This window comes from Macrobrachium nipponense, chromosome 3 (genome assembly GCF_015104395.2).
Source record: "Macrobrachium nipponense isolate FS-2020 chromosome 3, ASM1510439v2, whole genome shotgun sequence".
NCBI classification, from domain to species: domain Eukaryota; kingdom Metazoa; phylum Arthropoda; class Malacostraca; order Decapoda; family Palaemonidae; genus Macrobrachium; species Macrobrachium nipponense.
The window spans coordinates 54113920-54130703 of record NC_087202.1 but is presented as its reverse complement, the minus strand read 5'-3'; the positions used below and the strand labels follow the sequence as shown (position 1 = coordinate 54130703).

At 35.4% G+C, this 16784-nt stretch overlaps 1 protein-coding gene across 6 annotated transcripts in view; it reads left to right on the top strand.

Moving 5' to 3' along the window:
- The window catches only part of LOC135221786 (glycerophosphocholine cholinephosphodiesterase ENPP6-like), a 30198-nt gene extending 15819 nt beyond the window's left edge, over positions 1 to 14379 (top strand). For 5 of the 6 annotated variants that reach the window (XM_064259637.1, XM_064259635.1, XM_064259639.1 and 2 more), the window contains exons 2-10: positions 547 to 717; positions 1451 to 1593; positions 2755 to 2858; positions 3483 to 3689; positions 7153 to 7291; positions 8238 to 8398; positions 9288 to 9408; positions 12716 to 12844; positions 13322 to 14379. In XM_064259637.1, the coding sequence (XP_064115707.1) occupies positions 557 to 717; positions 1451 to 1593; positions 2755 to 2858; positions 3483 to 3689; positions 7153 to 7291; positions 8238 to 8398; positions 9288 to 9408; positions 12716 to 12844; positions 13322 to 13551 (1395 nt within the window). In that variant the 5' untranslated portion in view covers positions 547 to 556 and the 3' untranslated portion in view covers positions 13552 to 14379. The remainder of the gene's footprint in view (positions 1 to 546; positions 718 to 1450; positions 1594 to 2754; positions 2859 to 3482; positions 3690 to 7152; positions 7292 to 8237; positions 8399 to 9287; positions 9409 to 12715; positions 12845 to 13321) is intronic. The other variant, XM_064259640.1, reaches the window with a different exon arrangement.
- The last annotated feature ends 2405 nt before the right edge of the window (positions 14380 to 16784 follow it).

Below are 16784 nucleotides of genomic sequence, written 5' to 3'. Positions count from 1 at the left end.
AAGGCTACACCACACGTGGCTCCCATTAGATTTTATAGTCATAACCTGGAACCTTCAGAAATATTCACTAATTTGTATTCTCTTCTTTATCCAGAGAAACCTTACTTTTCCACATTCTATTAACGACTCATTTTGTTAATCACTGTCATTCCCCTTTACCCTCAATTCCATCATTATTCTATTCATGCAAATATCTAACAGACTTGGAGACAATACACTATTGATCCGTCATATGCTGGAAGTCTTTATGAGTGCCTAAAATATTATTGGTTATTTTAAAACCTCAAGTTTAAGAGAATTCAGTGATTCTGAATCTTCAGCATAATTGACCGTCTTCGTACTCTCCTGCGTGGAGACAACTTGGCCAATTGCAAGCCTGTCTATGATTAAATTTTAATAATTTGAAAGCCTGTACTCTAAAAAAAAAAAAATCCTCATTCTACTCTTGGTGTGGTTATGGTCATTAGTTGATCTAAGACTGTAAAGATTTTGTTCAAAGTAAGAAAATATTTATAGTATTTATTCTAGCTGTCTCCTCCCCCACAGAGACGCCAAAATGGGCCTGCCATTAAGGGCGATATGCATATTGTGGGGCATGCTTTCGCTCGCCCTGATGCCCGGATGCTCTTCTTTGCCGAATGCCGTGGAAGCTGAACAGGAGGAGGATCATATCCACATTGATGAGAGGCCGAAGCTCTTATTCATTCTCCTGGACGGGTTAGTTAAAAGAAATAGCATATTGACTTGCAGGCTTTTAATATCTGGACAAACAATTTCACTGTGTGATCGTTAGGTATTGAAATCCCCTTCATCGAGTGAGATACATTATTATTATTATTATTATTATTATTATTATTATTATTATTATTATTATTATTATTATTATTATTATTATTATTATTATTTTCTGCAGATCAAAATTCCCATATGTGAAAAAGATTTTAACAAAGGTGCTGAAAAGAAATCAATGGCAATGGAATTTTTTTTTCATAAAATATGGACGAAATTCACTACATGTGCTAGTAACAGGTTACACAAGATAAACAAAAAGAGAGAAAAAAAATCACTAAAGAAAGTGGGAAGCCATAGTGCAGAGGCTAACCCTGGGTCTAATATTTAATAAACATAAAACTGCTAATGTGACTCCAGCCCTAACCCAGTGCCCGCAAACAGCAGTATAGATATTCCAGTCAAGCAAAGCAGAATTAAGAGGTTATGTATAGCGTCTCACCCACCCAACGGAGGCATTATGAGAATTTGGGGAATTGCACCGATTGAATAATAGTCCGAAAATGGTCGAAATATTCATTACATGAAGCATAATTCACTCTGAGAACTTAAGCCTCAGAGTGATTAAAAAAGTGAAGGGTGTCCGCAAGAAATCTAGAAAATTTCCTTGATATGTTTTAAACCTGTAGAAAGAGCTCTCCAAGTAGGTTCTTCTTCCCAGGTTCCGATGGGACTATGTTGACAAGCAGAGGCCAGAGAATCTCCCTGGCTTCACAAGACTCCTGAAGGAAGGGGTCAAAGCAAAATGGACTCAGCCCGTTTTCCCTACGATGTCTTTCCCAGCGTGGACGACCTTATTTACAGGTTTGTGTGTGCATATATATATATATATATATATATATATATATATATATATATTATATATATATATATATATAATATTAAATTATGTTTGTGGGCTGAAGCCTCTAGGTCAAAGACTACAGTTTATTTGTACATACTAATTTTTTTCTATATCCAGTTAGTATTAAGCAGATATCAAACTATTAATCTAGTTAAGTAAAAACGTGTGAGGCTATAACTTCCATAAGAAAAATATATATATATATATAATAAATAATATATATATCTATATATATATATATATATAATATATATATAATCATTAATTCATATGTTGTTGTGGGCTGAAGCCTCAAGGTCAACAAAGACTACAATTTATTTGTACATACTAATTTTTTTATATATCCAGTTAGTATTAAGCAGATATCAAACTAGTAATCTAGTTAAGTATAAACGTGTGAGGCTATAACTTCCATAAGAAAAATATACAGCAATTTGTTAATGCTATGAATATAAGTATTTTGTATGCATTTAAGTTTCTGCCTTACTACTATGCAACATATTTCAAATCGTAAAATCTTGCAACATATTTCAGATCGTAAAATCTTCCTGTTTCGAGCTCTCAAATTGCAGCCTATTATCTAGTAAAAGTACTTGGCATGATTTGACTCGAAATGATGCTTTATAATACTATATATGAGACTGAGGTTTATGGCTGTGGTCATTGATACCTTTGGAGCGTACCCATATTTATTCTACTAAAGATATGATATACTATGATCCCCACAGCAAACTCGAGCTCTTGTTCTTGGTAGCCCGTGTGTGCGTTACAGGCTGACCGAGAGCAATTCTCCTTGCTGGAATAAGGCCAGCTAAGTTTAAAGCAACATCCTCACAGCTTACTCCACAAATTCATGTGAGGGCACCCTATCCCTTTAAAAATATTAGATGCTGAGCACATAATGTGGTTGTTATTGTTCTTGTTATGCGTTTATTTCATTCTATACAACTATCCCATGAACGCATTTTCCCGCTATTTCTTTCTACATGGTTAACTCTTTAAATTTTTAGCTGTCAACACTCGTCATACAGATAAACGTTTTATCTCTATTACCTCTCCTATATACTTAACTAGTTTATTTTTATTGTTTCTGCTGCTGCTGCAAATCCTTCTTCTTTCAGGTCTTTACGCAGAGAACCACGGCATTGTTGGGAGCAACTTCTATGACCCGGAGACAAAAGACATATTCACTATAACAGATCTTGATACCACCGCCAAGACGAAGGTGGGTATATTCATTTACAATATTTTAGTGTGCTATTTCTTACATTTTACGAGGACTTCAGTGAAGGTGGTGATGTTTGAAACAATGATAATATAAACATGATCTACTCTTAGATGAAACAATATCTGTGATAACCATAACAGTGCATTTAAGTTTATAATTTTTTATGATTTGTGATGACTTCATAAACGTTATGTTGTTACTGATAAGGATGATGAGTATTGAAGTGATAATCCCTGTAGGAGATTCAGCTGTCAATGCAACTCATGCAGTGCGCTGCAGGCATTACTTTAGCGTTTTTGCAGCTTCGCTTCGTGTAACCACTTTCAATTCTTTTACTGTACCTCCGTTTATATAATTTCGTCCATCTTGCTTCCCACCATCTCTTGACAAGTGACTCATTGAGCAACTGCGAGGTCTTCCTCCATTACACCATTAAAACTTTATTATGTCAATTTCCGTTTTAGCGCTGAACGACCTCATATGTCCCAGCGCTTAGCCTTTGTCCTAAATTCCATATCCTATTCTATGAAAGTGATAATCATCTCAGATGAAACTTCGATATGATGATTGTGATTCTGGAATTACTTCTGCTTTCTCTGACAATATTTGTCCTGCTGTCAGTGGTGGACATCGGAGCCCATCTGGACCACCGCCGAGAGGGCCGGACTGAAGACGGCCCAGTACCTGATATCCAGGTGCGATATCTCCTACGACAACATCCTCACCCACCACTGTGAGCCTTACACTCATGATGCCAAAAAGGACGTCTTCCTCAGGAACGCCATGAAGGCCCTGGAGAAGTTCGACCAAGGATATAACCTCGTGCAGGTACGTCATGGATTTCCTGAGCCAAATAGGAGATAATGAGAGCGGATCTTACAATCGCCATTTCCTGCGAAATTAAAATGGCCTTTTTCCAGCACGGGCTCTTACGAGTTGGCACGTGTCGTGTGCTGTATATTTGTTGAGTGTTTCACTGTGCCGTTAGGAGTTTGTGTATTTGTTTCTGATTGTATTAGTTATTTTAAGCATCATTTTTTATTTACTCAGTTATTTTTTAATAATTTTATTTTTATTTTATAGCAACATCTATTTTCTTATCATCAACTTTTCGTCCCTCTTTTCCTTGAGGTCACAAGAGATACAATAAATTCACAAACGCACGAGTCTGTCTATGAAAAACAGTTTGCGGGAAAATTTGTATGTGACTATGAATCAAACAAATAGAGCCAGAAATATTTATTTATCGTCCTTGTCTTTTGAATATATATACATATAAAATATATATATATATATATATATATAATATATATATATATAATATATATATATATATATATATATATATTATATATATATAATATATATATATATACATATGTATATAAATAGTCCGTACGTATGTATTTATGTATGATTATAATCACACTGCTACGAATACTACAACTTTGCCACAGGGAAAATGAAACACTGGAGTAAATCCTGACCGTTTTCGTCTTGAATATGCTCTGTGTTCCATTTACCCTGTGGTAAAGTTATATATATATATATATATATATATATATATATATATATATATATATATATATATATATATATATATGTGTGTGTGTGTGTGTGTGTGTGTGTGTGATGTGTGTGTGGTGTGTTTGTGTGTATGTGTGTATGTGTGTGTTTGTTATAATCACTTTACGATGTGATTCTTTTATCACATCACCACAGGTAGAAAAAAGAAGTTTCGGCTTTATTTCCAAGCTATTAACGATAGACTGATACATCGTGTTAGCAATCACAAAATGTATATACTACAGACACAGTACTGACGAATATAGATAACTGTTTGAGACTACACATCCACCCCCTGACAGGTGTCAAAGTGGGAGTGGCGGCAAAACTCATTGGGGCTAGCGGTAAAAATTATGCTCAAGGAACAGTACCGACAAAAATACTTACCGTAGGAGACTACAGATCCACACCTGACGGTTGCCAGGGAGGAGGGGCAAAATGATAATTCTTAAATCTCGAATGCCTTCCTTAAAATAAAAAGTTTTACTAATTTATTTTGAAATTACAGGATCAAGTTTATACATGCCATGACTGATATTCATATTATGGTCATAACTTTCATTTGTACGAAAATTTGATTCAATGACATTCCTTTCCAGTGCATTAACAGAATACACTATCATTTTGGCCCCTTCCCAGGTGATACCACGTTGTTCTCATTAGCATGCAAAAAAAAATCCAGCTCCCCTGTGGATAGTTCGCTAAGTTCTATGCTATTCTGTTCACTCTTCCAGTGATTTACTCATATAACCAATATGAAAGTGCCACAAGGGATTAGGATGGCGAGGTAAAGTGAAGGAAGATATGAAGAGAAGAGGTTTGATGGAGGATGATGCCTTTGGTTGAAGGCAGTGGAGGTGGCGCATCAGGCAACCGACCCCTTAATGCAGGGATGACGGTGGGAAAGAAGAAGAAAGTGCCACAAGACTTATGTGGAATTTTATATACACATCCTTTAGTACTGTTCTTTCTATAAGTTTCGTGGTTTTATTGAATTCTTGAATGCGACATTACCATAATTCTAAAGAAGATGGGGATATCTTTCATAGTATTACTTTATGGTAATACAAGAATTTTGTGTGTTGTAAGGTTGTTTTTTTGTTTTGGTACAGTCTTTTTTGCCGTATCTAATACCTTTTCTAATACACAGTCAGGGTATTACAATTTCTTGTTTGTAGTCCTAATCTAATCTATTTCATTATCAGTATATTCAGGGATGTGTGTACGTAATGCTCTTAAAACCAGAGATATGAACACTGATTTCTTAACCTTATTGCTCTGATTAGAATTAAAATGCAAATAGGAAGATATATTAGGTTTGCTGTAAACTGTATTCGAACCTATTACTATTTCTACGTATTAGACAATCCAAAAAGGGTAAGCACCCATCCTTTTCCATGTTCACAGTGAATTTATTTGATGGTGCTAATTGATTTATCTTGTTAAAAAGATATTAACATTTTCGTTCCTTGGCCAGACAAATTATAACGCCAGCATACTCGAACCATACTACAATGCGTGCAATGATTTTCTTTAACATTTCCTCCTCAAAACATCCCACATACAAAATACTTATAAACACTGGAGATAGAGGGTTTCCCATCGCCATGCCAAAATTTTGTGAGTAAAATTTCCCATTGAATTTAAATTTACATCCTTTAATACATATTTAATCACTTCAATTAGTGTTGGAAAAATGTGATTTCCAGCTATGTGGTCTCTCATTCCGATAAAAACTCCAGCAGATCTGTGTATTAGGCAGTGTATGAGAAGCGGTAAGAAAGACAGTCAAGATAAACAGGATCTTACAACAACAAAATATCCTTATATTACCATATATATATAATAATATGAAAGATATCCCCTTTTCTTAAGAATTTTCGGACGAGGTTAATAGGCCCATATCCGTATCCACCCTGGCTGTTGTATGAGCTGCAACCCACTGCAGTAGACTAACACCGGTACCATGGGGTCCAGCATTACAAATAACCCACCAAACCTTATGCACCTCAATTTGGATAGACATAAAAAAAAAGTTTGGATATGTTTTGTCACGTTCATGGTCGATATAAGTTTTGCACGAAGTTTTTGACCGGTTTTCTTAGGAGACAAATCGTGAAAGATATGACGATTTTTTAAAGATCTATGGATATGGATACATTTTCACGTAAAAAATTGGAGAGAAATTCCATGTGCCAGATCTTGGTTGAAATTTCCATTTCTGAAAAGCCTTTCGCGTCCCTACGTGACTTTCTCGGCGACTCGAACTCTTCGGTCTCCATTCGAACATAAGGAAGGAACTGTGCTGTTTACCTAGTGAAGCAGGATCCAATTAAATCTTTGGTAATGGAACTTTAATTGATATATATGGCAGGTGTTGAGGGGTTTGCGTGGTGCATTAATAATCTAGAATAATTATGCACTTTAAATAGCAATCTAGTCTTGATTTAATAATAGCACTGGCGGTGGGTGTGAGCCGTATATGCATAGGAATATTTGTGACAGAGTTGCCATAGGTAACAAAGGATACGTATAAATTTTCCGCATTCCTTATGGTTATTATTAATTTCTCCGTGTATGCTATTGTAACACTGAAATATCTGTTTAGTTAATTAAGAAACGTTTTTTAATAGCATTTTGGTAAATTTTATTATAATTTACTCTGAAATATGTTTTTAACGTTTGCAGCCATGATTGTTTTCATTTTTCTGTCTTTTTTTCTCAGGTATTTACTTCTCGTATAGACGATGTTGGCCATGCCTTCGGTCCGGGTTCGAATGAAGTTCAGCAAGCCGTAAGAGCCGTTGACAACGTGATCGATATACTTCTGGACGAACTGGACGAAAGAGAACTCGCGGACAAAGGTATCGGCAAAGGCAGTCTTTGCTTAGTAGCTAGAAAAAAAGAAGAAAAAAAGGTTTTGTCATTGTCAGGCTTGCTTTAAGTTTAGTCGTTTTTGTTTTCGCAGTCTTAGTGTAACAAAATAGAAAGATTTTTCCATAATCAACCTTGGTGGGTGTAGTAGTTTCTTGGTCAGGTTTAGTTAAATTTTAGAAATTTAGGCCTTCAAGTCGAACACCTGGGACTTTGGCCACTCAGCGCTCAAGATTTTGAAAAGAGGGAGTTGTATGGTTGGACAGCAAGATAGAGAACTCCAGAAAATAAAGGAGATGAAGTACAGGGTTTTAACTATAGGAAAGGAGTAAACGCTGCAATTGCACTAAAACCCAATAGAGAGGTTGTACAGCGAAGTGGAAGAAAGGGAGCGGGAGTAGAGTTTTAAAGTACAAGTCTAAAAAGTGCGTGCAGCTATATAGGGCCGAAGGGATGCTGTCAACACCCTTCAATAGTGCCTACAGTGCACCATGTGAGGTGCACTGACGACACTACTTCCCTAAAAGGATAACTTTAATGAAGCAAATTAAAGTTTTTGTGATGTTCAGCCATGGTGTACTAACAGTCCAAAATCACCTCAGGTTAGACAGTCAAAGAGATTACATTCAGTGTCAAAATATAAAATAGGTAATCTTTTGGTTAGGAAAGGGGTTTGGAAACACTTTTTGAAATGCTGTTTTCACACCATCTATCTAAGAGGCTGAAAATGCCATTGTGCAGAACCATGTTACAGGAACTTTGAATATCCTTCGTGATATTGTCACCAGAATTTCCATCAAGTAGCCAATATTGGTATCTTTGCCCATACTGTACTGAAGTCATGGCAACAGAAATGACCGAGAGATAGAATAGGTCGCAAAAGAAGCCCTCGTGGTTGCCGTCTAATCTAACATGTGACCATTTTCTAACCATCAGTGAATGTCGTCGTGGTGAGTGACCACGGCATGGCTGACACTTCCGAGGAGGCCGTTAAGAGACACGACATAGACACGTACTTGGATCCAGCCCACGTAGAGAACATAGCAGAGTTCGGAGCCTTCATGAATATCAAGGCAACCGAAGGAAACGCCGACAAGGTAAGTAGTGCTTCCAAAAGTAAAGGATAAGAGAAATTAAAATGTCACTTGAAGACGAATTGCAGGTGCTTCCTATTTGCCCAATTCTTAGAAAATGCCATCCTTCCAGATGACTGAACCGTTGATTGACCTAGTGGATCGGCATTACAACTGCGGTCAGCGATTCAAGAAATTTATTTATTTTTTCTCGGAAATATTTCAACTAAAATCCTGAGAGAAGTCATAACTTGTTTTCTACAAAGATGTTCACACTCCAGTTTATGAATACGCCACACTGTAGAGTATTACAATATCATGTAAAAAAACAAAAAACTTACAAAATAGGTAAAATCTTATAATGATTTACATCTTGTGAAGAAACCGATCTGAGCTACATGTGGTAATTAAGATTACACGGCTAGTGGCATCTTCATTAAAAAACACAGTACTGTTATACATTGTAGCTAGACTTTGTATGTAGCAGCTCATTGCCCCGTTTCACCTTCGAGAAGGAAGTTCGAATTTAGTTCAGACAAACTGTAAGACAGTCAGACTATTCACTAACAGATACGAAATTGCAGGCAATAAGACTAAGCAGCTGAAAATTGTCTTTTTCCTTTTTGTGTTATTTTCTTTCAATCAAATTTGGAGTGATTTGCAAAATATGATTACAATAAAATTTAAAAATGTCAGCTTTGCCTCCCATTATATTGTAGAATCCTCACTGGCAGAATGAAATTTGTGCAATATAAATAATTTACGTGATTGTATAACGTTCATTACAAACTGTAAATGTGCCAAAAATTCAATGTTTGCATTTTTTTTTCTTTTTTTGCGTTTTTTCAAATGCTGTTTGGCCACTTAAGTTAATGGGGAGTTCTAAACTGAATATTTTTGTCCTTCGCCGAAGGTATTCGACGCCTTGAAGTCCATCCCAGGAATATCCGTGTACAAGAAAGAGGACATTCCCGAAACCTTCCACTACAAGAACGGGGACTTTGTCCACGATGTCATCCTGGTTGCTGACGCAGGTTAGTTGGAACATTACCTGTGATTTCGGAAAACATAAACAGTGGGACAACCCGAGGTGTTATGTACGTCAATATACATATATACAAGTATATACACATTTATATTATATACGTATATATAATTTATATATATATATATATATATATATATATATATAATAAAAGGAGCCCATAAAAAACACCAAAATATAGAGAGAAAAATACTATATTTTAGAGACTGCTGTCTCCCTCTTTAGGTAGAGAGAGACAGCAGTCTCTGAAATATAGTACTATATTTTGTGTGTATGGGCTTTTATTAGATGGAATTCTTAACTGAACATTTTTACCAGTCATATATATATATATATATATATATATATATAATAGATATATATATATATATATACGTGTTATATATACATATATATATATATAATACATATATATATATATATATATATATATATATATATATACGTATATATATATATATATATACACGAAAACAAACACACATATATACATATATAAGTACTTTATATATTATATACTGACAAACAATCGCTCCGAAATTGTTTGCAATGACTTTAGGGTTAATTTGAAAAATTAATGGGAATGGCTGTTTGGAAAAGTAAAAATGGAACCTTTTGTGTTTTTTTAATATATATATACATATAATATAATATTATAAATATGATTAATATATATATATAATATTAATATATATTAAATTTATATAATATTACATTCCTCCATCCCTCTGTGGGTGAGTTACTTTTAAAAGTCATCGCAGATTCAAGCGATTGCTTGTCCGTATATAGAATTATAGAATAGTATGTATGTATATATATATATATATATATATATATAATAATATATATATAGAAAAACCACGGTAGATGCAAGTGACTTCATGATATAAGCGAATATCACAGGAATAATAATAGGCATAAATTCGTACCTAGCGGTTTCGTCCTTTAATGAGGCATTGTCGAGGCACAAATGAGATACAGTCGAAAAGAAAGTTGCAAGGTAAACAAAAAGATGAGAAGGGTAAAAATCAAAGAGATAATCAGGATAATCGGAGATCACATGGTCACAAACTAAAACGGACTTAACCATAAGAGAAACGAAGCTTAGTCATACAGTCCAAAAACATTTATTCAACTGAATATATTAATTTTGCTGTTATTTTTATCTACAACTTTTTTTATTATGAAGGCATCGAGTTTAAACAAACGAAGACAAATTTAGAACACTTCCATTGTTTGATTTAATGCAACAAAATATAATGATATTTCCCTTTAACTGTGTCGCTACACGGCATTAATGATCTTGCCTGACTCCAGTTAATAGGATGATTCGTTGTATTTCCTGTGGTATTTGCTTATATATATATATATATATATATATATATATATATATATATATATATATATATATATATATATATATATATATATATATATAAGGTATACAGAAGCGCAGACATAAGAGGTTCAGGAGGTCCATTGGTACTTCAGATGTAGGCCAAGATTTATTACCGTAGAACTTTCGCGCATCAACTTTGTGCATCTTCAGTCTGATTAAAAGAGAAATACATATATTAAAAAATAAATATAAGGATTCACAATAGTATTAATGTTAAAATACAATAAAAATATAAATAGTTAAAAAGAAAAGAAGAACCACTGAGATACCAACCAACTAGAAGAGAAGGAAAGCAAAGCTTTTGAGAGAGCCAGGTCCAAGACGTTGACTATGCCAGATGTAAAGGTGAAACCGAGGTGTTGTTATTCAATGGGGGAACCTGTCTTTTAATAAAAAACGATTATAAGTAGTCAGGTGGTCCGGGTCCTTAGTGTAACCTATTATCGTGAAGTGTTGTTTCGATACATTTATTTTGCATTTGGCGGCATGGTTATTGATATTAGAAAATTCAGGATTACTAAGTCTCTGACCTGTTCTATAACTGAAACCCATATCGCATGTGCAGTAATCTTCGAGATCCCACGTAAGTTGCAGGGCATCCTGGGCATGTGAATTTATAAACGACTTTGGATCTCATAAGGTTTTGCAGACGATTTTTGAAATTAAAAAGTGAGCCAATTTTTCATGGATTGTTTAAGATTAGTTTGATTCTGAGACAAAGAATTTCTTGTTATATTATTTGTGAGAGTCTGAGAGAAAACTTCAAGTCTGTTATATATGGAGTCGACGCATACCTTAGTTTCTTTGGGACATCCATTAACGGAGGAGGTGGTTAGATATAGTTACTTACTAATTTATTAATTATATAATGTACAATGTCTTTGGGATAGGAGTTTTTCTGAAAGAAGATTGTTAAAAATTCAATTTTGTTATGAAAAATTTTCCAGTTGGACGAATATTTCAAAGCTCTATAAACCAGCGTGTATATGGTATTTATTTTAAAGGTTTTCTGACAAGAACTATAGAAGTTATTAGCTAATCCCGTGAACGTCTTTTTTCGATATACTGCAGTCGTGAACTCAAAATTGACTCTAGTGACAAGAATGTCCAGAAATGGTAATTTGTTTTCATTTTCTATCTCCATTGTGAATTTAATGTTGGAATGTTGTAAGTTAATATGTTCCAAAATTGTGCTATTTGCCATCGATATCTGAAAAGTGCAAATGTGTCGTCAACATATCTTCTGTAATGATTTGTTCTTGAAATTGATATTAATTTTTTAAAGTGTTTTCGTTAATGGAATATTCAGTTAACAGCGATGCTAAGAATTTCGAGATTGAGAATGAAGGACTGTTGTATGCAGCCATAATGGGTCTAACAGGTGTGCCTAGTTTATGAATTTTCTGTAGACCATATAGTATACTAAACGAAGAACCTGTAACATATAATTGTTGGTATGTAGTTTCATTTATTACTCCTTCATTTTTCATTATTGCTGCATACAATAGTCCTTCAATCTCAATCTCTTAATACCGGATATTACATATTTTTTAAAAATAAGCAGGTACCCAGTAAGTACTATATCGGTGTTGGGGAGCTTGGTTTCGTAGGGAAAATGACAGCAGTATCACATTCAACTGCCTCTCACAGTTGAATTAAGGCGCTGCCCTATGTTCAGACATACCCATGTCCTCAGTGGTAAGACGTTTCATAAAAAAAAAAAAAAGTGTGAACATTGTCCAAGTAGCAAATCATAGGCGCAGTAACTGGTACCCAGACTACTCTGGTTGATCGCAGCCATGGAGGAGAAGGACACGGGGTTAGCAACCTCATCCCGCCTGGTGCCATCATTTCGAAATGCAAGTTATATTAAGACAGACCATTCTCTTTTTTTCAGGTAATTACATAATGGCATCAACGTCAGACAAGCAAATTCCCAGAGCCCCAAAGAAAATCCTCTTGGGGTCGCATGGTTACAACACCGACGTTCAGACTATGAGGGGCATATTTTTCGCAAGAGGACCAGGTGAGATTAAGGGATTAATTAATGTGGTATTTTCTGGTTTTTGTGTAGCAGTAATGAATTCATTCACATTTCTCGCTTCAGCTTCCATTTGTTTTTAGTAATTTTCTTGTGTTGGTTTTCCTCTTGTCACTTATGGACATTTGATTCCATAGCAGCATTCTCAGTAAAATATTTGGATTATGTTCTGTAATGAAAATAATGATAGCCGTTTTACTTGCACCCACCCTGAGCTTCTTACGTATAGCTAATTAATGGTGAGGTTGTTCTTAGTATAGGCCCAATAAAGTACCTCTTTTTCAATAATTTGTTTTGATAAGTGAATCGCTTAAACTGAGGTGTGGGGTTCTTAATTTTAGGATATAAGGATGATCAAAACCATTCACCATAAGGTTAATTGGTGCAAGATGATAAGTATCGTTAAGATGAGGTACTCATGATGTTTTCATTTCTGATTTATTCCCATTTTTTTTTTTTCAGCTTTTGTGGAAGGAACGGTCATTGAACGCATCCACATGGTAGACGTTTACCAAGTCCTGACGAATGTCCTAGAAATTGTCCCTAAACCTAATAATGGAACTTGGGCTCGAGTAGAGTCCGCCTTCAGATCTGCTTATAGACATCCAAAGCAGTCGAATGGCGCCTCGGTAATACTGCTAGCGCCAGTCTCTATTTCTCTTCTTACCCTAGCACTTGCGAGGTTTATTTAGGAAGATAAGAACGAATTAATTTCTTAAATCCTTTACTTAAAGAACGACTCTAGTTCCGTGCTAGAGAATTTGTGTCTATAAACTGAAGCCAGCCTTGTGCTGGAACCGTTTCTGGCTCCTAGAGTGGCCCGTAAAAGACTATCGAAAACATATTTAATACGATGACGATGATGTGACTTGCCTTCCCGCAACCAGCTATCACATAATGAACATGTTTTCAATCATGTATAGAGAGTACGACGGTAGCCGAGGCTTCTCACTCAAGTAGAAGTAAAATAATGGACTTATTTTTAGTACTGGCCAGACAGGTTGGTTTCAGTTCTAGTAGTCCCAACTTTTTTTTCTTGCCCCACCCAATTACGTCTAAAATCCTGATGGCCCATGTGGTTATATACAGTAATACTTATATTCGCGTGGAGGAAGCTTAAATGGCCATTAACTTGGTTTAAACATTCTTGAATTGGTCCCCTTAAAAATCAAATTGCCCCGTAAGCCCCACGTTGGAAACAACTGCATTAGAGAAAGTTGCTCTGATAACAATGATGAGGCTTCTCTTTTCGCGGCCAGTGAACATGTTGATACTGTGCAAGAAAGAAAGAAAATCTATAGTTTTCACATGGAGAACTTTTATGTTAACTGTCTAGATGACAAAATTGCATTCCTCTCGGCTGCCAGATATAATGTGCCGAACGTACTTCTCACTCTAGCTACTCATGTCTAGTTAGATTTGCGTTTATGTTTGTGTGGTGAATATAGTGCTATTAGAGATAAATGTATTAGTATATAGTTAATTATGTACATTAGATGGATATCAATTTTTGAAGAAAATGTTTTAATAACCTTATATGTCGGCAAGAATCATTTTGAACTTTTAATAATTCTTGGTCTTTACCGATGGAAACAATAAAGGGGTTAGAAAATAAGACCCTTCTATAGTGATCTTCGCTGGGTTGATTTCATTGGTTAGTATCTTGTTTACAATTATCGTCAATATATTCTAATTTCTAGATTAGGAAAAAAGCACCGAGACTGCCATAAACGCGAAGCCAAGTCACAGGAAAATAAAATACGATTAAGCTCTTTAAAGGCACCGTGCTTACGAGTGTGCAAAAATATATGTAATTCAAATAGTTTAATGCATAAACCAGTTCGACAATCCCAATGTACTCGTTCCTCGGCCACCAATGCCCAATGGTTAATGACTGATATTCTTCGACATGATCATGGATTTTTATCGAATAATCCAAAAGGCCAAGAACATGTTGCGAGAGATAAGGTAATAGCATATTTTTGGACGATTAGTCTGGCCAGTTTTCAAAACGATTTAATGTGATGCGAAATAAAAAAAAAAAAAAATAAATAACGGTGTTCAGAACTTATATGGTGTTACCTTTAATAAGGGAACCTGACTGATATGCAGAAGGCTTAATTTGTAGAGGATATGTGGGACAAATTTTCATGGAACTATTATACGCAAATATGACGCGTTGAAGACACTAATTACCAATATGCTTCCTGGTGCTTTTAGGCCTAGTCCTTATCATTCCGAGAGCCTCAAAAATTACCCGATAAGTAAATGGAGTAATTGTCACACACTGTCTAGATTTGGAGTCCACTCGAACAGAATTCAAGTGTTGACCTACTATACCACCTGGCGTTTTGCATTAGCAGCGTAACATTATCTCCTGGAGGCAAAGGAATGGGCTGTCAAACAATAAGTATTTCTTCAGTAACTGAACAAGTGGGCCAAATACCCAACGTACAAGAAAAATTTTCTCCATAAAATTTTGATATTACTGGAATCAGATTCTTAAACGCAAATTTGAACAAGAGAATACGTTTATCAAATGATTCCGTTGTGAATTGTAAACTTCTGTACTGAAATGTATCAGTGATGTCATTCGCTCAAAACCCTTTATGCAACAAGTTTAGTCTCACATGATGCCTGTGGAGTAACCTTTTGAACATCCACGCGTGAAGTCTTGTATGAATTCACATGCTCACGTAGGTAGGTGTATATTGTATACCTACTTGTTCTGCAACCGTCACATAAAAAAAATAGTCCATTGTATCAAGATTGTTTTTTTATTACTGCCAAAGTATAAAATTTCTTTATCTTTTCGGAAAAGAGATAGAGGTTAGGACACAATAGAAGGCAGTTTTAATATTTAAATCATAGTAGATGAATTTACAAAACGTGTTACAAATAGGAACAAACAACCCTCGTGCCAGCTACATGCTGCTTGGGAATTACATAAATAGTATAGAACAAGGGGAGGACCTTGGAGTCATTATTACCAAGGACGTAAAATCCACAAAACAGTGCACAAAAGCTGAAAAGGAGGCACAGAAACTAGTGGGATACATGAAGAGGCAGTTCAAATACAGAAACAAGGAAACGGTGCTGCATCTCTACACATCAAAAGTTAGACATTCAGTACAGTTTTGGTCACCAACACTAAGAAAAGACAAATAGATTAGAAGGGGTACAAGCAAGAGTCACTAAGTAAATTCCATCCATCAGGCAAATAGGTCACCGAAGACGGCTAGAGAGCCTGGACATGTATGGCTCAGAAACACGACGATTGCGACAATTAATAGAAACATTTAAGATACGGAAAGGCGTAACAAAAGTAGACAGTAGCCTGTTTACCTTAAACGAAAACCAGACGAGAAATAATGTATGGAAACTAGAACTGAAGAGATACAACACATCCCATTGTGGGATCTTCTTTACATACAAGATAGTGTGGCACATGGAAACTGCCCCCAGAAGTTGTAAATAGTATCAGCGTGGAAGAGTTTAAAAACAGAAGTAAGACAAAATCATTAGGACGCTGTGAGTGAACAGTAAAACCTGCTCCTACAGATAAGTGAGCACACGATGTCTCCCCGGATGGACAAAATATAAGGTCTTTGAGACATCCTAATCCTTCTCTCTCTCTCTCTCTCTCTCTCTTCTCTCTCTCTCTCTCTCTCTCTCTCTCAACGATTTTATCACTGTTAAAGTATAAAATTTCTTGATCTTTTCGGAAAAAAAGATAGAGGTTGGGATACAAAAGAAGGCAGTTTTAATATTCAAGTCATTAAATAAATTTACAAAACGTCTCTCTCTCTCTCTCTCTCTCTCTCTCTCTCTCTCTCTCTCTCTCTCTCTCTCTCTCTCTCTCTCTCTCAACGATTTGCAGTAAAGCTAATGATATTTCCTACCTTTGAAGCCTTGGGGTTGAATA